This window comes from Pseudorca crassidens, chromosome 6 (genome assembly GCF_039906515.1).
Source record: "Pseudorca crassidens isolate mPseCra1 chromosome 6, mPseCra1.hap1, whole genome shotgun sequence".
Taxonomy (NCBI): domain Eukaryota; kingdom Metazoa; phylum Chordata; class Mammalia; order Artiodactyla; family Delphinidae; genus Pseudorca; species Pseudorca crassidens.
Genome location: NC_090301.1, coordinates 4998330 through 5024201, shown reverse-complemented (window position 1 = coordinate 5024201; position 25872 = coordinate 4998330). Strand labels below are relative to the sequence as shown.

Sequence of the window (25872 nt, the reverse complement as noted above, 5' to 3'; positions counted from 1 at the left end):
GGATCTGGGTCATCAGTTGCAGAGCTGAGATGGGAGCCCAGGCAGTCTAGCTCCGTCACCCACACTCCTCCCTGTTGCACTTACTGTCTTTGTAATTTGATCGATAAATATGTACCAGAAACCTCAATGGAGTCATCAGCTAAAGGAGCAAAGAGTCCTCAGGAACTTGAGAAATCCTCATCAGAGGACTTGAAAAAGGAAATACTAATGGAAGCATTGACGAGTTGTTTTTCTTTTAAATAACAGCTTTACTGAGATACCTTTCAAAACCGTCAACGTTACCTGTTTATTTTTGATTTTGAGGTTTGGGCTTTTTGCTTCAAGTCTTAGATGTTTGTCACCTGAGAGCAGTTTGTGACTCATGGCGTCTACTTGCCGCACCCTATGAAGTATTTCTCATCACAGTTTATTCTCCGGAAGCTCTTTAAGTAGCGTATGTGGGTGCCCTAGAATATGTCAGAACCCAGCCGTTCCTGAGATGCTCAGAAATATTTTCAGCCCCAGAGCCCAAGCCGCTCTGGAAGGTCGGGTCAATGACAGCAGGGGCCGCTAGATGGCAGTACTGCCACGGCCAGAGCCGCCTGTCCGTGGTTTCCTTCAGGGGAGTTAATCAACCTCTGCGCTTTGCAGACTGAAGGTGGTGAGTTAATGCGCCCCATCCATTTTAATTTGAAAGATACAATTAATTAACTTAGGCCTAAAGTGGATGTGATGGGACACTGGAAGCTCACGGCCGAAGCACGGTCAGCTCCTGAAACAGCGCGGCCCAAGGTTCCGAGTCCTCGCACAGCTTTGCGACGCCAGTGGGCGAAATCGCCACCAGGTCCACCGAGTGGACACAGTTTATAAAGTTTGCACCTGGTGGAAAAATACTTAGGTAGCCTGAATTTTTGTTAAGGGACTGGACCGCATAGTTTCACTGGAGAACATCTGATAAAACTATTCACATGAAGCTCAGAATATTGGTATCAACATGTGCACCCCAAAAGTTACCTGAAAAAGAAGGTGGCGGGTCCTCTGGAGCGGCTGCCCCACCCCGGGCCTGCCACCTCTCTCGATATAGTTGTGCCCACTTTTATTTCAAGAAGAGGGTTGATTTTTTTTTTTTTTTTTACAGCTTTAAAAATAAGTTGAAGAATTTAGGTCTGGAAAAATGAATAGCTACAGGTAACCACACAAGATATTATTGGCAGATGCAGCAAAAAATATATTTCCACAGAAAATTGGATTTTGCGCATAAAACTAAGTAATACTAATAAAGACAGGTCATTACCAGTTTTAAGCCAAACAGACTCAAAGAGAGGTGGTGTCCGTGTGAATCTCGGTAGTTTTCAGTTTTTTGGGGGGAAGTGTCAATCAGCTTCGTTGTAGCGGGCGCACGACGGATCTGCTGCAGTCATTCCTGCCCCTTCTGACCGTGGGTAGAGTCGCTGGTGCCGAGTGATTTACAGTCTGGTGGCAAGGTATGTTTATATTTAAGCTGTGCCAAGGTGCAGCTAATGAGAAAGACAAGAAATTTATAGTCCTCGGTGATTGATAGGATTACTGCCTTGGCATTAATTGAAAGCTGAGGGATCACAGCTGTGGATTTCAATGCGGGGTGGGGGGGAAATCACTTCAAGTAAAGGGAAACTTTCTGATTTGCTTCTGAACATTTTAAAGATGATTTTCCCGCGGACAGTCTGGTTGGTGACAGACGCAGTTGCTCCTTACCGGGGCTTGGGTAATTACGTGGAGGTAATTATGGTATTTGTTCTGTAACCTCCCTACGGTAAGTGGTTGTAAGTGTGGGGAAAAGTATTAAATACTGTGGAGTTTTTTAAAGGGCTTTAGAAGTTTATGTGTAGAATAATAAGATTCTCTATGGTTACTCTTGGCTAAATATTCCCTGGACTATTTAAGATGTTGATGAGGGGAACCAAACCAATAATGTCAGAGGCAAGCCTGTGACATTAGATGCTGCCTTAAAATTCCCACCGATTGTGTTTCATCTGGGTATGTCTAAAGTAATCTCATAGACCTTCCCCAGCCTGTCACTTTTTAAATGTACCATTCTTGTGGAAGCTCGGTCTTGTGAAAATGTCTAAATTTTCCCATTAAGTGCTTAAAAAGTAATAAAACTACAATCATTAGACTTCACTCATCAGAGCTGTATCAGTAGAAATATTCTTTGGTGCAATAAATCTGAGGTAGGGTTCGACATTCATATCCCTTGGATTCATTCCCTGGAAATGGACGTTTGAAGGTAAATGGCTTAAGTAGGGCAGTTTAAATTTTTAATACAATCTTATTGTAACTGTTAGCAAATGATTAAAGTGCAAAGGGGCCTTATATGTTTTGCAAGATTTATAATAAACGCCCTATGATGCCTTTTCTGTGCTGAACTGTAGACGTTATGACAGTTAAATGCTTATAAAGGCCAGAAAGTCACAAATGAAGAGTCGAGTCTTTATTGGACGCTAAATCAGGCTTTCCGAGCGCAGACATCTTTTCAGGGGACACTTGTGAATTCCTGTCTTGTTAACAGTCTTCAGGTGCCAGGAAGCTGTCATAGCCAGGTAGGACCCAGTGCACCTCTGAGCCACTGCACAGCCAGCGGAAGCTGTTTGGGAAAGTACACACGGGAGTCTTCCCGTTACCGGTTTGCTTTGGGGGATGTAGATGAGTCTTCTCATCAGATGTCTTTTTCTCTGGTGGAATGCCTCTAGTCTGTAAGGAGTTCCTGAATTCCTTCTGTGGGATCCAGAGGCTTAAAGCCGTGACTCCTGGCAGCTGTGACCCTCTTCTTACCCTGTAGACCCAGTGACACAGTGGGATTCCTCTGACTGTCCACTGTTTGCCCGCAGGTGTTTGTGGACTTGGTTTAAGGCCTCTGACCGGACAGCAGGACTAGCTCTTCACTGAGGGGCCAGCCTCAGCCAGGGAGAGGCAAGGACGGAGATGGGCAGGTGCCCCACCCCACCTGGGGCAGAGGCTGCAGTTCAAGGTGTAGAGCATGGAAGGCATCGTCTTCTCCTTCATGGGCCTGAAGTTCCAGCCATTGTTGGGTGGATTGGTAATACATTTGAAGGAGAGCTTTAGCTCCGATACGTTTTGTCTCCCTCATGTTTGTATATTTGCCCATCAAAAGAGAAATCTGTTTTAAAGACAGATATCTGTATCATCTTTTAGCATTTATATAATTTTTGTTTGGAGGAAGAAAGTAAATCCCTGGATTTTCTTTTTTTCTTTTTTTAATAAATTTATTTATTTATTTATTTTTGGCTGCTTTGGTTGGGTCTTCGTTGCCGCGCACAGGCGTTCTCTAGTTGTGGCGAGTGGGAGCTACTCTTCGTGGCAGTGAGTGGGCTTGTCATTGTCGTGGCTTCTCTTGTTGCGGAGCACGGGCTCCAGGCGCGCAGGCTTCAGGAGTTGTGGCACGTGAGCTCAACAGTTGTGGCTGGCGGGCTCTAGAGCTCAGGCTCAGTAGTTGGGGCGCACGGGCTTAGTTGCTCCGCAGCATGTGGGATCTTCCCGGGCCAGGGCTCGAACCCGTGTCCTTTGCATTGGTAGGCAGATTCTTAACCACTGCGTCACCAGGGAAGCCCCCCTGTGTTTTCTGAACTTTCTTTGACGATGTCCTTAGTTAGTACGTTAAATTTCCTGGGCTGTCATTTGCCTTTTACTCCTGTGTGTCAGCCACAGATGGATTTGGGGTGTCAGCAGTGAAGAGAGAGCATTCCTTTCACATTACTTTCTCTAATTCTTATGATAGATAATGATTTGGGTTATTAACTAGCACACATTTGAGTCCTTTTCATCTATTCACGTTGGGTTTCTTTTTCTCAAAATGAATTCCCAAAAGCTTTATTAGAAAAGCTTATATCGATATATAAACATACATATCGTTAGTAGATAAAATGTCACATGTAGCAGTATCAGTGGAAGAATAACCTTCTTTCTCTGAATAACTTCATAAAACTTGCAATCAGTTCCTTCTTTCTTTGTAGGTGTCACCCTGGACGGGTGCTGAAGTAGCGGGATTGTGTGTTTAATTTTTACAGTTTTCGACATTAAGATAACGTGTTAAGATAACGTGTTGAAGTTGCACTGTGACTTTTGCCCATGTTCTTAAGAGTCGCTGGGCATCCTGCAGCAATGGAATAGGCATCGGGTAAGAGGCCACTGTCTTCAGCTGTAAGTGCTGTGAATGGATGTTTTTATGTCGTTGTTGAGTTTTTAACCTTTTAAACTGTTGGAATACAGATGATAACTTTTTGTGACCTGCTGCTGTGTGTAGGTGGAGGTGTGGGAATCTAGTCTGAGATTCTGTGACTTGTTTTCAAAGTGTCCACTGTGGACTTTTTGTTTTTTAATGCCATTTTTCTCAGTGAGTTTGAACGGTGATGTCACCAAGGATAACATTCCTCAGTTTTTGTTAATGAGGGATATTTTCTTAGGGTGGATTAAAGGAAGCCTCCCATGTGTAGAAAGGGTTTTGAACTTATGGTCTGAAGAGTCATTATGACTTCTTACCTACAGCTGACACATATACCCGAGGTCAGATAAATTTAGAAGTAGGTTCAAAAAATATGGACAGTTTATTCCTTTTTCATTCTTGGCAGGACCAGAGAAGTTCATGGTAATTAGGTGTTATTTTCCTTACGGTAGAAGATCGCCATCATCTCGTAGGGACCTGTTGTGTTTCACTGGGAAGAGATGAACACTTTGTAATGAGGATTCTGGTATTCGGTGTGGCAGTGCTGAAGTTAGTTTGAAAACTTGTTACGGATGTATCCACAAAACATGATGTCGAGTGAACAGAGGCATTCGTAGTAAATGAATGATTTCATTTATATGAAGGCCTACAACAGGCAAAACTAATCTGCACGTAAAAAAGTCAGAAGAGTGGTTTTGAGAGTGAGAGGGGCTGGCGGGAGTGGGTTTGGGGAAGGGGCACCAACCTTCTGAAGCTTCACAGTGATTTGAGTTACGTGACATTTGTCAGTTCATGGAATGGTACAGCTAAGATGTTTGCATTTCGCAGTATGTACCTTCAATCTCAAAAGAAGGAACCTTAACCGGTTAATGCATGACAGTTAATTACGCACATGCTGAGGAGTGTAGCGGTGAAGAGCGCTGATGTCTGCCCCATATTTGAAATGCATCAGAAAATAAGATGGATGGATGGTGGGTATGCAGTAAGCCAAGTAGAGCAACACCTACAATTATAAAATCTAGGTGGTATGGACATGGGTGTGCAAGCTACATTTCTTTCCATTTTTTGTCCACGGTTATAAATTTGCGTTATAAAATATAGGGGAAAAGAAAAGCAATTGTTATTCCATTTAAAATACTGTTGTTGGGCTTCCCTGGTGGCGCAGTGGTTGAGAGTCCACCTGCCGATGCAGGGGACACGGGTTCGTGCCCCGGTCTGGGAAGATCCCACATGCCGCGGAGCGGCTGGGCCCGTGAGCCATGGCCGCTGAGCCTGCGCGTCCGGGGCCTGTGCTCCGCAACGGGAGAGGCCACAACAGTGAGAGGCCCGCGTACCGCAAAAAAATAATAATAATAATAAAATAAAATACTGTTGTCGGTATTTTGCGGTAAGATGGGTCCAGATGCACTGAATTTAATGTGAAGTACTTTCTCACAGGGGGAATGTGCAGTATTACTCTGAGCTCTTTTTTTCTTTTTTTTTTTTTAAATGAGGCTTTCCAGAATTAAAATGCATGCATGATTCTTGCAAGAATTTCAATAATTCGTAGAAACCGGCAGTACCAGGTAGGGATAGTTTGACTTCCTCACAGTTTCTGAATCACAGCAGATTACAGATTCAGAAATCAATCGATATCCTCCGCCGGACTCTAATTAATACTTAAACATGATTAGTCACAAAAGTGAAATCTTGATGGCGATGACCTCAGGTCTTCTAAATGTAAATAAAATTAGATTTAGAGCCTTTTAATCACCTGGGGTGCTGTGAGTAACTCCAGTGGGAATTGATACACTTATTTCTTGTTGAAGAAAAAAAACTTGCAAAAAGTTGTCTCTACACTGTGTACGTAACTCTTCAGTAACCGTGATCGACGGAAAAGAATGATCTACGATGCTCTTTTTAAAATTTCTTAAATTTTAAAAAAAATTTTTATTGGAATCTAGTTGATTTACAACGTTGTATTAGTTTCAGGGGTACAGCAAAGTGAATCAGTTATACATATCTCCACTCTTCTTTAGATTCTTTTCCCATAAAGGCCGTTACAGAGTATTGAGTAGAGTTCACTGTGCTGTACAGTAGGGCCTTATTAGTTATCTGTTTAGGGTGCTATATTAATTCTATAGAATCATATATCATTTCTTTACTTGGGCCCTCAAATTCATATAACTTAAATGCCTAATATCGCTGAAGTATCACAAAAGGCCAGACTCACCCACAGGAATTGTGTGTATTGGAGAGGGTAGGGTTCTGGGTGGTGGTGCTGGGTAAATGATAGTAATTGATGGTTGGTGGGCAGAGCCTCACGGTGACTCAGTGCACACAGCCCTGTTGAAGACCAAGTGGAAATTGTTTTGTCGTCTCATCCTTCTTCCTAATTGCATCACAATACATTGTATAATTCAACCTGTGTGTCACTGTCACTTCTTCCAAGGCATTTCACGCAAGGAGCACGGCGGCTGGCTTGTTATTAACAGAGCCGGGGAGAGAGGAATAATTTTCTCAGGTTCCAACCAAGACATCTTCTCCCCCACTTTAAGAAGAAAATGTCTTTTTTAATGGAGATTGTTGTAAGGATAATTATTCCCGGAAATAGGAAAACAGCTTCAGTTGTGATAGATAAGTCCATTTTTCTTGAAAGTTAAAAGATATCTGTAGGAGAATGTGTTTGTGACAAATGGGGAGATTAAAGAAGTTTCTAAAACTCCCTTTTTTTTCTGTGAGCATGTGTCTCAACATAGGAAGCAAAGTAGACCTTCCACATTTGGTTAAGGCAATATTAACCAAACTTTATTAATTTATTAAAGAGAAAACCAATGATTGTACTTAACTGTATTTGTCTCAAGGTTCCCGATTTAAAAATCCACTTATGGCCTTTCTGTGTCACATATTTTCTTATTTTGGACCCTTTTCGTCTCCTGTTCCTCATTTATCTTCATCTCCTCATCTTAAATTTTCATGCAATTTCTTTAGCTTGAATAATCATTTTTGTGATTTTTCTTCGTTTGTTTTTTTGCGGTACGTGGGCCTCTCACTGCTGTGGCCTCTCCCGATGCGGAGCACAGGCTCCGGACGCGCAGGCTCAGCGGCCATGGCTCACGGGCCCAGCCGCTCCGCGGCATGTGGGATCTTCCCGAACCGGGGCACGAACCCGCGTCCCCTGCATCGGCAGGCGGACTCTCAACCACTTTTTGTGATTTTATCATTTCTTTTGGTATCCTCTCTTTTATCGTGTTTTTAAATCCTTATCGCAGTCATCTGTTTCCTGTGTCACTTCTGCCTTGTCATGGATTGTGTTCTTCCAGTATCACTACATTTATTTGCATTTATCCTGGGTGTTTCTTTCACTTGACTCATATAACTGTGTTAGTCTATTTTGTGACCAGTAATTTGGCCTTTTAAAAAAAATAGGGGATCTAAAAGGTGAGTCCTGTAGCCTTCCTGGTGCAGAAAAAATGGTGAGGAACTTCAGATGAAAGCATCCAGGGTACGCCGCCACCTTCAGTGGGTGTCAGAAACATCTCTGCTCCGGAATCATCAGCTTTCTCCGCGAGACAGCTTGATGAGTTGAGAAGAAGTGACAGGTTCATTTTTCCCCCTCTTTGTTTAAGCCATTTATCTTTTAGATCCTTGTCTGCCATCTAAATTGTATTGCCAATTTATTGGGATCTTCACTTGCCTTGTCTTGAAAGACACTGATTTGCATCCAACTTGAGAATAAGGGAGAGAGAAAGTTAATCATCTCGCGGCCTCTCGAACAGATTTGCACTGGGTTTAATTGTAGCATTTGGAATGTTTTCTAGTCCGAGTCTAGGTGCAGCTCTGTGTTCACCTGGGTCTTGGTGAGAATATCACAGTGCCCCAGTCCGGAAAGCTTCGCTCTTTGAAAGATCTTTAATTTATGCTTTGGGCACATCTTTCTACATTTGCGATTAACCTAAGCTGCGTCCCCTGCTTTTAAACCCTGCTGGCTTGTATTAACTGCTTATTCATTAAGCGGAGTCATAGTAATGAGTGCTCAGTGAGCATTGAGTAGGTGGTACTCACTCTTGTAATCTTATGCAGCACATCAGAGTAAAGCTCTAGGGTCAGGGTGACCAGTGGCGTTCCAGCCCCTGCCCAGGTCTCCGCACCTGTCAGGGGTGTCAGCTCCCGCCTCCTGGAATCTCCCTTCGCTGATGCTCAGAGCCCACGGCCAGCAGCAGCCCCCTCACTGCTCCTGGCTCGTACGTTCTCAGACTCCTTATCTTGTCCTGGCTCAGGACTGCGCCAACGGGCACACATGCACCCCTTGCTGCTGCTTCTGCGGCCGCACGCACACCACGGTTTTCTGTTTCATCAGGGCCTGCCCTCAGCCAGTTCTGATCACTGCCGGTTCCTCAGGCAGGACACTTCGATGTGCTTTGTGCTCCTGGTCACGCTTCCAAATTTTTCCTACTTTTTAAAAATTAAAATAAAAATTGAAATATAGTTGATTTACAATATTGTGTTAGTTTCAGGTATACAGCACAGCAGTTCAGTTATGCATATATATTCTTCTTCAGATTCTCTGTCCTCATGTGTTACTACAAAATATCAAGTAGAGTTCCCTGTGCTATATATATAGGTCCTTGTTGGTTATCTGTTATAATGGAGTGTGTATCTGTTAATCCCAAACTCCTCATTTATCCCTCCCCAACCCCCCTTCCCCCAAATTTTTCTTGCTTTTTATGATTCCTCAGTGTCTATGTAGTATAGTCACAATTCATCAATGTTTCCCTCTTGAAAATTATCCCCACTTTGATGTCACAGATACACAGCTCTCTTCAGGGCACTGTTAAAGCCCCGCAGCTGGTCCTGTGCCTGACACACTTGTTGAGGAAGGAGGCAGGTGCTGAACCTGAAACACTGGTGCGGAGTGAGAGGTTTGCGGCTTCTCCGCTAAGATTGCCAAGTGCTGCTTCTTGAGACCTTAGTGAAGGAAGTCATGGAGGCTGTGTGACCATCTCTTCTGAAGGGCACTCTCGCCGCAAGCGTGTAAGGCCTCCTGGTCCCTGGTTCCTCAGTGGTGTGGCCGGCAGGCCGGTGTGGACCCCACCGTCTCCCGCATCTGACAGGTTTCCCGGCACATACTAGCTGCTCCAAGATGTGATGAAGGAATAGATCGTGAGTGAGGGATGCCAGAGAGCAGAGGGAAGACGCCGCCCCGACCCATGGAAGGGAAAAGCCGACTCCACGTATTAAACTTAAGAGGGCAGACTCGTGGCCGGACCGAGAGTGTCCTAGGACCAGCCTGGGTCGCTGGCATCGATGCTGCACCCTCTGGCTCATGCACGCCTGGGCTCACCTGTGCCCAAGGGGAGGCAGGGGAAGGAAGGGCGGAGCCCAGATGTCTCTTTCCCCCCATTAGCCCTTCTGAGAGTCACCGCTCAGGTCTGTGGTGCTCGTTTCCGTTTTGAGACCCCGGAGGCCCCCCTGGATCCCAGCAGCACAGGCACAAGTGTGCGCTGGGGGCCTCGGACTTGTCCGGAGCGTGAACCCATCCCTGAGTGGGGCCCTGATTCTCCAGGCGTCCACCAGGCATTGGATTTGTCCCAGATGCTGGGTAGTATCATGTTCTTTCCTCTGCACTCGGAGACGAAAACCTGGAGTCTGCACAGTGATGCAGAGGTGATGTGGTCTTAGATGAGGGTGCTGGTGGGGTCAGCAGGCTGGAGAAGGCACAGCAATGTGGGCGGTGCTGAGGGAGGACCCGGCGGCACGAGGGGAGGGAGGGCAGAGGGACTGGAGGATCCCTCAGTGTCTGCAGGTAGCGTCAGGAGTCTGGATCTGACCATCTGCTGGGCGTCCTGGTGGTGCACAGGGCCGCTGGGGCCTGCGATGCCGTCCCTGAGGGGACTCCAGGCAGGGCTGAAGGGAATGCCTGCCTTCCTTCTAGCGGAGAAAGGCTGACTGAAGCCGAGTCCAGCCCTGGAAGTGCCGCAGGCAAGACCAGCTGAAGGACGTTTGACAATACGGTGCTGGGATATGTTGAAACTTAGTTGTTCGGAGAGCAGTGAATGTTCAAAATCCTCTGCGTGTGGACGCAGGAACCCTGTTTCCTTCGGAGGCCTAGAACCCCAGCAGGTGGTGAGCGTCCTGGCGCCTGCTGCCCACCAGCCCAACATCTGGGGCCGCTGGGACCCAGAGCTTCCCGCTGGCAACTCCACTTGGGGACTTGGTTTTAAGAGAAAATTGTGCTGTGAAGAAACGCATGAAAAAGGGATGTGGGTTTCTGGCAGGATGATTTGATGTTCCCCTGCCACAAAGAATAACTTTACATCAGAATTAGGTACACGTATAAAACACGTTGAATAGACCGTGTTTATTTCAGCATGAGTTTTTAAACATTTTATGTTTAAAAACTCTTGCACTTTCTCCGGGAGGAAAAGCGAAATCCAGCTGCCTGGGACATGGGAGAAATTTCCGCTCGTTGTGAAATTGTGAAATTAATGTCAGCAGCCATGACTTTGCTCCATCCTGAAGGTAACTGTTTATTACAGTCGGCATTTAAATCCCCCGATTAATAGGAGCAATTAAACAATAGCTTCATTTCCAGCAAATTAACAACCCTAATAGGTAATTGCGACATAAATGAAGATAAATTTGTTTTAATGCAATGAGATAAAAAGAACACAGGCAAGAACGGAATCTCCGATTAAGAATTCAGATGTCATTACTTCACGGAAAACTTGAAAGCTTCGCTAGAAGAAATTAAAGAGAATTTGGCTTTTTGACCATGGCCTGTCTTGGCCAAGAGGGTTTTTTTAATATAATAGAAATGCCATATGTTGTGCTCAGGGACACAAGGTAAGGGCAGAGCTTCTCGTTAGGTTTTCACTGACGAGGAACCAATAAATGCATGGTGAGTGTTTCCTTTTCATGCACCCCTAAATTCATTTTATGGCCTGTTCAGTTCCAGGGTGTGTTTCCTTCCTTAATAATATTCGTTATAATTAGGAAACTATTCTGATGGTTTATAGTTTGTCCTGATGAAACGTGGAAGTGGTCAAGCCAGGCCTGTTTTTAGAATGATAAACGTGTCCATACGAAGGATGGTTTGGAAGGGGACAAGTCGGCTTCGGAGAGAGCAGTTGGGTGATTTTAAAGGTAGTGGCAAAAAAAGATGAAAGCTTTGCTAGAACGAAGATAATGAGCTTCTCCTTGCGGGTCGCCGTGCCAACAGGAAGATCTAACACACGTTAAAGAACAGGGGCAGCCTGTCTTTCTAAGGAAGATGGGCGTATACTCCGATTTAGGAACTGTAACTTAGAATAGGTTAAATGTCCAGATCTGCTTTGAAAGTTTTTAAACTATGGGGGTTTAGCTAACACTACATCAGTGAGCTCATTATACCCTTAGAATAACTCCTTTTGGTAGCTTTGAATCATCAAATGACGTGTAATCAGCCTAGAATTCTATACCCCTTGAAAATATTAATCATGTGTAAGGGTAGAGTAACAGCGGTCTGAGACACGAGAGTCTCAAAACAGAATGTCAGAGAGCCGGGGTCCTGCGTATAGACCACGGCCGCTCGGTCACAGTCCCCCCAAATCCCCCCCACCCTGCGCCCACCCCCCCTGCCCCCCATGCTTGCTGTCTCCACTGTCCAGGTAGAGATCACCTGCATCTTGCAAACCACACAGACCAGGTGTCCTTCCAACTCCTGGATCTCGTCACTGGCCCATGAATAGCTTTGACGGCTCCCTGTTGCCTTAAGGATACGATCCACACTTTGCACACGGGATCCTTACACGTGTTTCCAGCTGCTTCTCCACCCCTCCTTCTCCTCATGTCCTCACCCCGTCCCCATGGTTGATCCATCTGTTCGTTCATTGACCCAGTTGGTGAGTGCTGGTTGAATGTCAAGTCCATGTGGACCCTAGGGAGGTACATGAGGCATCCCGTCTAGCATCTCAAGTCACGTGGAGGTCCATCGTCTTGGAACGTGAGCTGACTGTATTTTCCAATTGGCGGCTCAGTTTGGCAGGATCTCCACAGGTGTGTGGGCCAGGCAGGGCTGTGGGTCCCTGTGGTTCACTAATTGTCACTAACCATCACACAGCCCAAGAGGCCTTCGAGAAGACCCCTCTCCTCACTCCCCACCTCCCTCTCTCTTTTTCATGTTAATGGTTTTTCTGGCATAGCTTCCTCTATTCCCAAAACGTCATATGAAAACAATCTAGGAGATGGGTATAGGATTACCAGCAACACAGACCACACCTCCTTTAACGTTCATTAATTTTGAGAAAAGTTCCACTTCAAACTTCTTTTCATTCCTAAGTCGCAAGTTCAGAACTACCTAGATAATGTGGTAATTAATTTCTACTTAATTAACAAGATCGTTTAATGATCACTCAACTGTAATTTAAAACTGAGTTGAGACATTAGGGGACCTTTTATTTGTTACTGGAAAATTTACAGTCCCTGGTGGTTTTCATTTTTTATGGGGATTTGCCTGGTAAGCCCTCCAAGGTTCTGATGGAAGAGCCTTTCGATGCAAAGACAGTTAATGTTACATTTGGGTGGTAGCACCAAAAATAGAGATAGAACAATGGCGTGAACCCCAGCCTCAAACTGTGCTTTTCAAATATGTTTGTGGAGCAAAATGAGTCTCATGCTAGTTGATTTTCATTACGTGTGTTTATTATAAACATTTAAAATGTTACTGTAATAGATGTATCATTCATACTTAAATTCCTCTCTAATGTTGTCTACGCAGAACTGCCACCCCACGTTGGCCCCAATGGGCCACATAGAGCTTTTCCTAGTAGCTGAAGGATCGTCCTCTTCCCCAGATTCGGCCTGACTCACACCGAGTTTCTGTTTGGCATCTAACTGGGACTCTACGTCATCAGTCAGGTGTACATGCTTCCACAGTGCCATCCTGAGCTGCAGACCCCACTTCTCCCCAGGCCCCAGAGTCACCTGCTCCCCAGTGCAGCCCGAGGACGTGGGGCTCAGCTCTGCTCATTCCAGAAGGGGCCGTGTTGCTCATACAGCAGGGCTCACGTAGCGGAAGCTGATGCTGTATGGGGCGTCACGATGGGGAATGTTCAAAAGCAGATCATTACAAAGCTGGTTGATGAGTTAAGTCTCCTCTGCCTCAGTGAACTGGGGCAGAAGGGACGTGAAAGGGCAGCCAGTTTGCTGCCTGATGGAGAAGCCTCTGCTCCTTCAGGACCTGCACAGGGAGAAGGTTGGGTCGTAGGAGCCGAGTAAATAAGGAGTGAAGAAAGGATGGGGCAACAGGGACCACCCAGCGGAGCACTTGAGCAGTTCTCAGTGGTCCTGTCTCTGGTGAAACCTTGGAGCTATTGATGGGAGATGCAGAGGGCCTTGCTCCTGGCTTGGGAGCTGCATGAGGCTAGAGACCAGGTCACATGCCTCTTCCCGTCTTCCCTTCCTTCTCTGGGCCCATAGGTGGCTCTTCAGACGTTTCTGTTAATTGACTTAATTCAAGTAAATCATTTAAACCAGAGAAGATATCTTGCTGATTAAATTACTAACACTCATTGGACTTTACCAAGAATGTCATAATCGTTAATGAAATTTTAAAAAGCTTAATTTAAGTGCTTAATTGTGGACGTTACCGATGCCAGGTGGTACCATGCAAGAGGAGTGTCAAAGACACCCCCGTCCTGGGGCCTCGCCCTGTGAGTAGAGATCAGGAGGCCAGGACCTGATGTGAATGATGATGTGTCTGGTTTGGGATTATTACATAATCGCTTATTGCACAATGCCTATGCACCAGGCACTAGGGATTCGGGGCTGAAAAGTAGAATTGCAGCTCTTCAGCCTGGCCCTGACTGTATGTGTATGTGTGCGTGTGGGCGTGTGTGTGTGCGTAACTGTGCAGTGGTTCTCAGTCAAGGCCTGGGTGAAATACGGAGCTGGTTGTGTCCGCACCTTTGGTATTTGGGATGCGGGGTCTCCTTAGAGGAACCTGATGGTTAGAGAGGAAGGCTTGCCTAGGAGAAGTGATGCTCGACATACGGATTCTGAGAAGGAATTGGCCATGAAGAGAAGGAGAAGCATGTCTGGGCCGTGGTGGCAACTTGTGTAGCAGGATTCAGAGAGCACACGTTGTGGCATCTGCAGTGGGTTCTGTCCGGCTCGGAAGTGGGCAGTGAGCCCGGGGGCCGGCAGCGAGGCTGGAGGGAGGCCGTGTCCGGTTGGGCGGGGACCCTTGTCCTCCCTGGGGTTCGGAACCCGTTAAGGAATAAGACCCTGGAAGGTCGGATGACTACTTTTTATTGGTAAAGCTGTCCTGGGAAATGAAGCTTATCTGGGCTTCCTTCTCTGGGAACCAGAATCAGACAGACTTGCCCATATGGTTCCAGGCAGCGTGGGAGCCCCAGACCGAAGGGATGGAGAAGGGACAGGCTGTCCCAAGCCGGCCATCACCTAAGTCACTTGTCAGTGGGTCGGACCTTCACTGGAGGGCTTGGGAAGAGGCCAGGAGTGTCTGGGTCGTGGGAGCCGGGATGCATGGGAAGTGATAACAGGAGGGGAGAATCCACCCCTCCCAAGCGTGAAAGGGCCCCATTTTGCTGAGAAACTTCGGTTCTGACGTCTGTCTGGTGACGGGAGCGTTTGCAGAACTTTGAGCGGGACAAGGCCCGTGAGAGCCACCTTGGCGGAGGTCGCCGTGCAGTGTGTCCCTTGAGTGGCAGTGAGGAGAGGACAGCTTTGGAAGCTGCTTCAGAAACCAGCCACAGGCAGACGAGGTTTGGGTCAAGGCGTTGGCAGTGAGGGTGAACTGAAGAGAAATTCCGGTGGCAGAATCGATCTATTCCGTCTCCTCTGTCCCTGCCCTGGGGTTGCTCGGGGGGTGCGGAGTTAGAGGCGAGGCCCAGGTTGGGACACGGAGGTGCCTCCAAGGGCAGGTGTGGCGCTGGTTATAGGATACACGGTTCTAGAAGTAGGAAGGGCACAAAGCAAGGCTACATACAGATTGGGGAGCCACAGGCATGGAGAGAAAAGGGCCAAAGAAGGAAGCCTAGAAGCAACCCACGTTCAAAGAACCGGTGAAGGAGGCTGAGAAGAGGTTCCAGCCAGGGGAGGAAGCACAGGAAAGTCAGCGTCACGGGAGGAGGGACCATCAGCAGTGCCTAGGGCGGCCCAGAGGCCAAGAAGGATGCGCCTGGCCTCCAGCTGGTCACCAGCGACCTTGGCAATGGCAGGTCCAGCCAAGGGGATGGAGGCGGAAGCCGGGTTGCAGTGGTCAGCAGAGCAAGGGAGAGTCTGTGAGGGGACAGGGCCAAAGGGTACACAGTCCCTGTCCTGGGAGCCGTAGAGTCTCGCGGGGTGGGGGGGTGCTTCCTTGCCGGGTGGCAGTGTTTGGTGTCGTCATGGGGGCCGACAGAGTGTCTGAACCCCTGTTCTGCTGCCGGTGCCCCCTCTGCCTTGTTTTCCCAACTGCGAGGATTAAATGACTCAGTAGACGGGAAGTGCAGACCGCTGGCCCATCATCGTTCAGATGTAAGGGACAAAGAAGAGGGGGGAGAGGGAGGGGAGGGGGACGCCCCTAGTTACCTGGTGAGAGGTGGGCCTGACTCCCTTGGTGTGACCAGATTCGTTCTTTCTGCTCCTCCTTTAGTGCAAATGATTTGAGAAACAAAGCGGAAGCAGAAATCGGGCATTAGGCCAGGATTTAATGAGGTCTTATTTGCGAGCTATCTGAGAGTCTTATCTTTACACACTAATTAAAAGATGCCGTTTATCATCTATCCAATAGAGAATTTAAAATTTGTGGGGAAAGTAAACGTATAACTCGCTTTTCTTGTTGCTTAAGTTTGTAAATAGACTTCTTTCTAGTTGAAGAATGGAAATAAGTTTATGAAAGTACACTTAAGGGTACGGCTAAAAAAGAATGATCTCAGGGTCATCACCCAGGTCAGGAAGGGGCCACTGCCAGCCCCCAGGAGCCCCTCATGCCTCTCCCAGGCACCAGCAGTTTGCTTGCTTGGTTTTGAAGTTTCTACAGTGTAATTACAGATATGGTTGAAGGGGTTCGTTAAAGGGTATGTTTTATCTATTACCCAAATAAAATTTCAGAATTGTGGAGGGAGTCATATCCATTATTCATTCATTCATTCATTCATTCATTCATTCATTTATACTTGAAGGTATTTGAACATTTTTTGCCTTCCAGTTTTACTGAGATATAATAAAATATCTATGTAAAATAGATACAAAAGTGAAGAAATGGAAGTTTTTTACATTGATGAGAACTCCTAGGGTTCACGCCCCTAACAACGTCCACGTATAACCTACAGCTGTGTTAACCGTTGTGCGTTTATCATGCACATCACATCCCTAGGAAGTGACTTTTAAAATGACACCAGGTACTAGCATTGCCATATCAGGTTAATGAAATTGGTGGGGTGTCTGGTAAAGGAGCACATTTTCCGTATCTGCCAACGACAGCATTTCAGACCTAGGCTTAGCGCCTCAGGCAACTTTATAGGAAAGCAAGTCACCAAAATAGGAAAAACATCACACCTCGATGATAGAGTCCAGATTCCTTTTTTTTTTTTTTTTGTGGTTACCATGAGGTTTTTTTTTTTTTTTTAACATCTTTATTGGGGTATAATTGCTTTACAATGGTGTGTTAGTCTCTGCTTTACAACAAAGTGAATCACAGATTCCTTTAAGGAATCTCAAGGGATTGTGTTTCTGTTTTCTCATTCGTGCATTGCATGTATTTATATAAAATACGTGACGTATTCATTTGTGGAATGATCCAATGCAGACAGAAACTCAGTGATGATAAAAATTTCCCAGCCAGTGTAATCCGGGGTGTAAGTAATATTCATGTTCTAAGTCTCCTGACATTTAAATGTTCCCAATCTCAGGAAAAGTTGATGATTATAGTTACAAGAGAACAGCGCCTCCCTGCCCCTGGCATCCCGCTTCCCTTGAGTTCTTATTGGGGCGGGGGGCCCTTCCGCTCACACAGCCCAGCCCAGCCCTGTGGCCCGCAGTGGGCCGGGGGCTTTTCACTGTGGAGGAGAAGGTGGCCCAGCCTTACAAAACAGTCCCCTTATCTCCTTTTCCTTCTTAAGTCAGATACTACCCCCACTTTTATGGGTGATCCTGTAACTCCTAAAGCAGTCTATGTATTTTAGAGCAAAATATTTGTAACTCATTTCCTTTCCTCCATGTGTGTGTAGACATAAAAATTATGGGGAAATACAACAAATAGGGTTGAAGGTTCTAGTTAAATATGAAAGAATGCTACCAGTTATTAGCAGTTGTGACTTTGGGTTTTTTTTAGTAAATGTGGCCAAGCAATAATTCAGTGGACAGAAGAACTGTAGTACTTGACGTGTGGTTCACGCTTTACACAGCCCTGTTCTGTGAGAGGGTTTAATGGGAAAAGGTTCTCTCTGCCCATGAACTTGCTCTTTGTAGCCTCCACGTGGGAAGGAGGGAACATTGATTTGCATTTGGAGTTTCATAAAATGAGGATTTTAATAACATATTTGACTTGTCTTAGAAAGTTTCTCAAATCTCCCCTTAGAGTAGAAAACACTTATAGAAAATGTCTATGAAGTTCTCCCAACAGCTTAGCCCTGTTTAATTCTGACCTTTGTGTTTTTTCTATGAGATTTAAGGTGAAAGTCAGTATGGTCATCCGACTGAATAGTGACTCTGAGGCCAGGAGTAGTTGAACACAAGAAAACACCTTTTGCTCTTTTTCAGAAAAGAAAAAAGAAAAAAAATAGAAGTAATTTGGCATTCACCCAAACAATCATGATTTTAAGTTAATTTACTTTTGGTTTGGGGATTTCAGTTCACCTATAAGACACACGTTTTGCGGCTGTTGGAATCTGATCTTAGGTTTTAGTTTTGAGTTCACATAATGATTTTTAAAATATTCTAATGTGCGTCTTCAAAGACCCCAGATCGATACGCCAATGGTTTTGAAATGACAGAGTGTTGCCATATTCCTCTGTAATTTAAACGTGATTAGCTGATGAGGGTTATGATCAATACACTACGGGAGGATAAATTAATTGATATCGTCCTTTCAGGATGATAAGAGGCCTATCGGAGGTGGGATGTAACTAATGAAGCTGCTTCTTCATCTCTGTGAGCCATTTTTTATATATTGTATTTTCACTTAATCATATTTATACTATCATTCATTTACATGAAAGCCATAAGCTGTGGACAGACGAGTTCCTTCTTAAAATTATGTTCATTTGGAGAAGAAATCATCTGCGGACAGTGTGTGTGCTCCTTCTGTAACATAAGCTATTGCTGGGGACAGTGGTGTGTTTTCCTTTGCGTGGGTATTTTTTAAATCAGCAACCCTCTCTGGACAAAGATAAGGATTGAATATCATTGAACTTAATTACAGCTATTCCCCAAAGACACACATCTATTCACATAAAAGCTGTAGTTATTCTCCTGTAGTGACACCTGCTGGTGTAGGAAGAGTTTTCTAATCGTTGGCTTCCTTTCCAGTTAAATCCAATGTGCTGTATCAGCCAGCCTATTTGCCAATGGTTGAATTTAGATTTGTATTGATTAAGATAAACTCCCAATGTGTAGAGCCGTATATTTAAATAAAAAAAGTCTTTGACATAATTACATGTCCTTGAATATAATTCTATGCAGTAGCCTGTAGAGTTAAGAGTAATTCTTCAGGCTATGCAAAAAAAATAGATTTTTGATTTTCCAAAGGGTTTGGTATAAATTACCCTGTCTTATTTAGGATTATTTTTGCTGCAAGTAACTGGGGGGAAAGTCCTATTATTAGAATAATTTGAACAAGATAGGTGTGTGTTTTTGTGTTTTACATATAAAGCGTCTGAGGTTTACGCGAGGCTGCCGAGCCAGAGGCCAAGCCCCTCGAAGGGGCTTGTGTCCCACCAAGTGTGGCTTCCTTCTGCAAGATCGCTTCCAGAGCTACAGCCAACATATGTGCTTTTTACATAGCAAGAAGGAAAGAGACATAAGGAAGAAATGGGCCGGGGGCAGCTCTCTCAAGATGTTTCCTGGGTACCGCCATGTGACCCTCCTGCTGCCATCCCATTGGCCAGAGCTTGCTTGCATGGCCACATTTAGCTGGGGTGCAAGGGGATGGACTGGAGGAAGCTCCAGGAAATGTCATATCTATTCTGGTAGTCCTGTGCCCAACTAAAAATCAGGAATTCTGTTACCACGGATGAAAGGAATAGTGGACAACAGAGACAGCCCTCGGCCTCTGCCACATTCCCTCTGTTTGGAAACCAGCCTTACGTAGACTTCTTCTGTCTTCCTGTCCACTAGTTGCCCAGAAGATTGTTGCCACGAGGAAGAAGCAACAGCTGTCCATCGGACCCTGCAAGTCCCTACCCAACTCTCCGAGCCACTCATCTGTCTGTTCCGCACAGGTGTCTGCCGTGCACATCAGCCAGGTATGTTGGTCCCTTGAGAGGTTGGACTGAAAAGCAGTTCAGAACCCAGGAGGACACACCTGCCAAATAGTGTTCTCAGCCAGCTCCAAGGTGATTTTTTTTTTCTTTTCAACTTTATAAATAACAGCATGTCGGTAATTGACGTAACATCTCCTTCAGAAACTGCTGTGGCCAAGTGGTTTTGATGGGAATCATTCTTTAATATTCCCTGTCTTCACGCTGCCTGTGTTATGAGGCATGCTGGCTGGAGTGGAGGTGCAGGGTGTGCACTGCCGTCTCTGCTGTTGATTTAAATGACCCCACGTTGGTCCTCATTCTCGTCTGCTTGTAGGTTGGGCAGTTGTGGGTGAATCTCAGTGGCTAATCCTGCAATATGCTTCAATATGGTAGCAGCCCTCAGTTATAATTCCCGTCTCCCGTAGGCCCTATGGAAACTAGTATCTTTCCATTGCAACATTTTGCTGTGTACTTGGGAACAAACAATATAATTGTCACTTTGAAGAACCTAGCCAAAAACCCACTAAGGAACTGTTGGCTTATTTTTGCCTGCCCGCGTGTCTTCGGTTAACATTTCTTAGGCAGGTGTTATATTCTTTAAAGAGATGTAGCGAGAAGGTTTGGTATCGTGCTTTTGGTAGCTTGAAGAGTCAGGAAGTGCGTTTACAGCGGGGTCCTGTGAAGGCACGCTCAAGGATGTTAAATCCCACTCTAGGCATCTGTAATTCTCTCTGAATCTTGAAGAATCTTCCAGAAGCTTTCACATTTCCAAGAGGTCATTTTCTTCTTTTTTTTTTTAAATGAATTTTTATTGGAGTCTAGTTGATTTACAATGTTGTGTTAGTTTCAGGTGTACAGCAAAGTGAATCAGTTACACGTATACATATATCCACTCTTTTTTAGATTCTTTTCCCATATAGGTCATTACAGAGTACTGAGAAGAGTTCCCTGTGCTATACAGTAGGTTCATATTAGTTATCTATTTTTATATATAGTAGTGTGTATATGTCAGTCCCAATCTCCCAATGTATCCCTTCAAGAGGTCATTTTCAAAATGTGAGTTTTGGTTCTACTGGGCAAAATTGCACTCTTTCTCCTTCTAATCTGGAGCAGTGAAGGGACTGTAGAAACCACTTAGTTCAACCAACCCCTTCCCTTTTCAGAGGAAATAGAAAATAATGACATTTTAACTCTCAGATTTTTTAACATCTTTACTGGAGTATAATTGCTTTACAATGGTGTGTTAGTTTCTGCTGTATAACAAAGTGAATCAGCTATACATATACATATATCCCCATATCCCCTCCCTCTTGCGTCTCCCTCCCACCCTCCCTATCCCACCCCTCTAGGTGGTCACAAAGCACCGAGCTGATCTCCCTGTGCTATGCGGCTGCTTCCCCCTAGCATCTGTTTTACACTTGGTCGTGTATAAGATCAAACGAAAGAGACTTCTCTGTCTTAAGTCACTTTTCTTGGACAAAACGCTGCCGAGCTGATGGGTCTGTTCTAGGATGAAACGGTGCCTGCTTGATGCTGATGCCACCGGCCGGGCCGCGCCTCCATGCACCTTGCTGGCTTGTGGGTTATGACCCCACGCACGTGGCGGGTTGGGCTCCTGGAGCGTGTCCTAACAAAACCTGGGCTTTCGATCATTACAGACAAGTAACGGAGGCGGGAGTCTGAGCGACTATTCCTCCTCTGTCCCGTCCACGCCCAGCACCAGCCAAAAGGAGCTGCGTATCGACGTACCGCCCGCGGCCAACACGCCCACGCCCGTCCGGAAGCAGTCCAAGCGCCGGTCCAACCTCTTCACCGTGAGTGTCCCCCCGGGGGGCGGGGTGGGGGGGAAGCGGAGCGTGGTTCCTGCTCACCTAGCGGTCCTCTGGCCGCCAGGTGGCTCAACGACAGGTGTAGCATCCAAACCAAGTTAATGAGGAGAGTGCTGAGTTCTGTGGAAGTCTGAGAAAATGATAGGATGCCACGACGCAGGTGTAGAGCCAGGTGGGCCTTCCTCGTTTGCAGGGAGTCCTGACGTGTCAGAAATGAAGAGCAAGGGGTTTGTATAAAGGTCTCTGTTATCCTGTGACTTTCTTGGTCTCTAGCTAAAGACTTGTCGCATTAGATACATGGAGGGGACAGACTCCGCCAGAATTCCCCAGACGTGTGCCTCAGGCCTTTCAGATGGGGAGTATAAAGCCGCGTCAATGCACAGACCCCTTCTCCTCGGGCTGGAGCACTGAGGACTTAGCTCAGGGTCTTCAGCAGCTCACAGACAGAAGCCAGTCTGCTTGGACTTTTCTTCAGAACCATCTGCGGAGCCTTTTAAAACTCTGCATCAGCTCTCAGGGCTCAGGTTTAGGAACTCAGGATCTGTGCGTGGGGCCCAGGCGCGTGTAGTTTTTAAAAGTTCCCTGGGCAGTTGGGACGCAGAGAACCCCTGAACTACAGAGGACACACAGCAGACATTACCAATCAATCCTGGAAGGCTTTGCAGTGGAGCCCAGAACTCGGGGCCACAGAACTCCAGGCAGAGCTGCTACTGCCGTGTGACTAGAGTCATTTGCTTTGAGAAGAACACTTTCCCTCCCGGGACTAGGTCTGTGCATTACAAGTGTATGCTTTCAAAGCAGGGGTTCTCAACCAGGCAGATTTGCACTCCCAGAAATTCGGCCATTTCTGGAGAAAGTGTGAGTTGTCTCAGCTCGGGGGTGGGAGTGGGTGTGGTCCTGCAGGCGTCTAGTCTGCCTAGCAACCATGGAGCCGCTAAACATCCTGCGATGCACGGGCCAGCCCCACAACAAAGAGGTCTCCAGTCGCCAGTGTCAGGGTGCCCTGTTGTAAACCACTTGACTTCTCCTCTTGGTTGAGTATCGCTGACTTAGATGCAAAGAAGTTCAGTATTTCCTGGCTTAAACTGAAGGAAGATTCTGCAGGGGTGGCCGCAAGTCTCTTATCTGACCCACTGCCCTTACTTGGAGATGGCGTTCTTTCTTCCTTTTTTTTTTTTTTTTTCCTTTGGCGACACTGCGAGGCTTGTGGGATCTTAGTTCCCCCACCAGGGATTGACCCCGGGCCCTTGGCAGTGAAAGCGTGGAGTCCTAACCGCTGGACCGCCAGGGAATCCCCTGAAGATGGCGTTCTTGATGGTGAACGAGGCTGCCGAGTACGATAGACGCCCCATCCCTTTCCCACCACGTTCATAACAGGTTTCCCATCAGATAAGTCTTTAGTGCCAAGGTCCATTGCCAACAGCGAACACCCCCTCCTCACAACTCTCCCCTTCCCTTTGCTCTCTGCCCTGTGCCATGTGAGGTCTGCCAGATGCTGCTGTTGGAGGGCCAGAGTGAGGATCAGATGGGCTCAGACCCTGTCCTGCACTGCCAGCAGCTGCTTGACCTTGAGCAACTTACTTAACCTCTCTGAGCTGGAAACAACGGTCGTTGTGGTGAGGCTGCTAAGAAGATTCCCTGTAGGGGCGAAGAGTCTTTGTGGCCTTGCTTTCATTTTTATCTCACCACCACTAATGTTATGGAACGATTTCTCTTAATGCATAAGCAAAAGTAGTTGTAGAGGGCTTCCCTGGTGGCGCAGTGGTTAAGAACCCGCCTGCCAGTGCAGGGAACACGGGTTCGAGCCCTGGTCCGGGAAGATCCCACATGCTGTGGAGCAGCTAAGCCCGTGCACCACAGCTGCTGAGCCTGTGCTCTAGAGCCTGTGAGCCACAACTGCTGAAGACTGCGCACCAAGAGCCCGTGCTCCGCAACAAGAGAAGCCACCGCAGTGAGAAGCTCGCGCACCGCAACAAAGAGTAGCCCCCGCTCGCCTCAACTAGAGAAAGCCCGCGCTTGGCAACGAAGACCCAACGCAGCCAAAAATAAATTAATTTTTTTTAAAAAAAGAAAGAAAGTAGTTGTAGGGCTGTGTAATAGATTGGGAGGGAGGTAATTAGGTGTCTGCAAAATACAGGTGAATATCTGATACGCGTAAATCTGTACGTGAATAAGATGTTTACTGTGGAATTTCTTCAGACATACCGAGAATAACAGCAGTCGCCTAAGCAGCACGTCTGGCTTATCCAACACCTGTAACACTGCCCAGGTGGGGTCTTCCAGGTGACAAGGTGTCACCTCGCAGAACAGGCTGTGCACTGACTCATGGCTCAGTGGACCTGAGAAACCCATTGCCGAAGATGCAGAGAGACTGGGCCCTGAGCAGGGCACCAGCGTAGCGGGGAGGGGCCTTCTAGGGTGTGGCGGGAAGAGGGAACACCCAGGCTCAGGACACCTTCTAAGGGTCACCTTTCCTGGTCCCTGGCTTTGGTTTCTGTTCAAGGTGAGAGGTGAGAACCAGGAAGTCTCTTTAAAATGGGGCTGCTCTGGGCTTTCCTGGTGGCGCGGTGGTTGAGAGTCCGCCTGCCGATGCAGGGGACGCGGGTTCGTGCCCCGGTCCGGGAAGATCGCACATGCCGCGGAGCGGCTGGGCCCGTGAGCCATGGCCGCTGAGCCTGCGCGTCCGGAGCCTGTGCTCCGCAACAGGAGAGGCCACAACAGTGAGAGGCCCGCGTACCATTAAAAAAAAAAAAAAAAAAAATTGGGGCTGCTCTGACACGTGCCACCCCCACCCTTTATAAGGGCAGCCCTGGAGTTGGGATGTGCCGGAAAATAGTGTCCCAGACCCCGCCCACTGGGTAACTGACAAAGGAGACAAATTTAAGGCAGGAAGAAGCAAAGGAACGGTAACTCGGGTAATAAACGTTCCCTTCCCCTCTGCTGTCTGCGCAGCTGGGTTCTGTTTTCTATCAGGGCTAGTGTTATGGGAGCTAACCCACTTTCAAGAGGAAGCGGATTAGAGACCGGGGGGCTCTGCCTGGCAGGAGGAGAGCGGAGACTGGAGCGAGGGGGCACTCTCCCCGCTGCTGGAGCGGCGCACACGTATGCACCGCCGCAGCTGTCCAGGCCGGGTGGGGCAGTGCCGGAGCCAATGAGAACTTGCCCTCATTTATTGTGTCATAATTAATGTAGCTAGTGATGCGGGGGCCTGCCTGTGACCCTGTGCGGGATCAGTGCTTGATCTCTTTAAGTGCTGGAAAATGGTCTGAGAGTAGATACACCCTTTTAGAAATCGAATCCGGCTGCTCGGCCGTCATTAGCGGGAACAGGAATCAGGTCATGGAAGAAGCTAACCTCACGGCGGGTTTGCATCACGGCGTTCAAGGAAAAGACGGCTGAGATCCTGTGTCTTCGTCATTACTGGATTTGACATTGAACAAGACGATGATGGTGATGGTGGTGGTGCCGGGTGGGTGTTGTAGGCTGAAGATCTTCGAAGTGTCAACTCCACTAGATGTCAGTGTCATCCAAGGAATGACAAGAAGCAAATTAATTTTGAAATTGTAGCCACTTAGGAAACTAAATTCTCCTTGTTACCGGTTTGCATCTATTCTTAAATATGTAAAATTTCGTAGACTCTTCATCCCTGGCGATTATTGGTAGTTACTGGCTTAAATTGGCAAAAGTGTATTTATTGAAAAGCGTGTATTAGGAGGACAGAAGTACCATATGCCGAACCATCCTAGTGAATAAAAGTCCACGCAGGCTGGGACAGTAATGCCCAGATGAGGGAGCATTGTCCTCGTTGATTAGACCCTCATAAAGAGGCCAGAGGTAATTAAGTAGTACACACACCATTTTTCAAATAACGTGCTTATGAATTGTGTAAATTTCGGATCTGATGACCTGTAAATGTACCACTCTGGGCTAACATTCTTCAGTCCCAGATGTTTCTGTTGGCACATACACATGTGCAGAAATAAGCAAAAATCTTAAGCAAAAATAAATCACACGCACCTTTTACAAAATAGTACAAACTTTAAAAAGTCTCTCCTGTAGTAGCAAATTATGTGTTATATTGGCGGTAAGAACGGTACTTCACTGATAAAAAAGCTAAATTATATCCTATCTTGCTTATTTCTTTGAGAAAAAATCATTGTTTTGAGAAAAGAAATACTCAAAGGCTATCTCCATTCACTTCCTGGTTTCTAACATTGGCACTTAGGATGATTAGTTTAGTAGCCCTATTTACGTGTGGTTCAGATGTTTTATTAGGAAATATTTTCAAACATGTAGGAATTTAAAAAAACACATGCATGTACTCACCGTGCAACTCAGCAAATACAAGCATTTTTCTGCCACTGCAGCGGTTACTTCTGCTAGAAATAACCCAGTCACAGATAAACCGTGCCCCTCCAGA

The 25872-nt window shown here is 46.5% G+C and overlaps 1 protein-coding gene across 15 annotated transcripts in view; it reads left to right on the top strand.

Moving 5' to 3' along the window:
- Positions 1–25872, top strand: part of AGAP1 (ArfGAP with GTPase domain, ankyrin repeat and PH domain 1) — a 559516-nt gene that overhangs the window by 247211 nt on the left and 286433 nt on the right. For all 15 annotated transcript variants that reach the window (XM_067740138.1, XM_067740144.1, XM_067740143.1 and 12 more), the window contains 2 exons: positions 19499–19626; positions 21282–21437. In XM_067740138.1, the coding sequence (XP_067596239.1) occupies positions 19499–19626; positions 21282–21437 (284 nt within the window). The remainder of the gene's footprint in view (positions 1–19498; positions 19627–21281; positions 21438–25872) is intronic.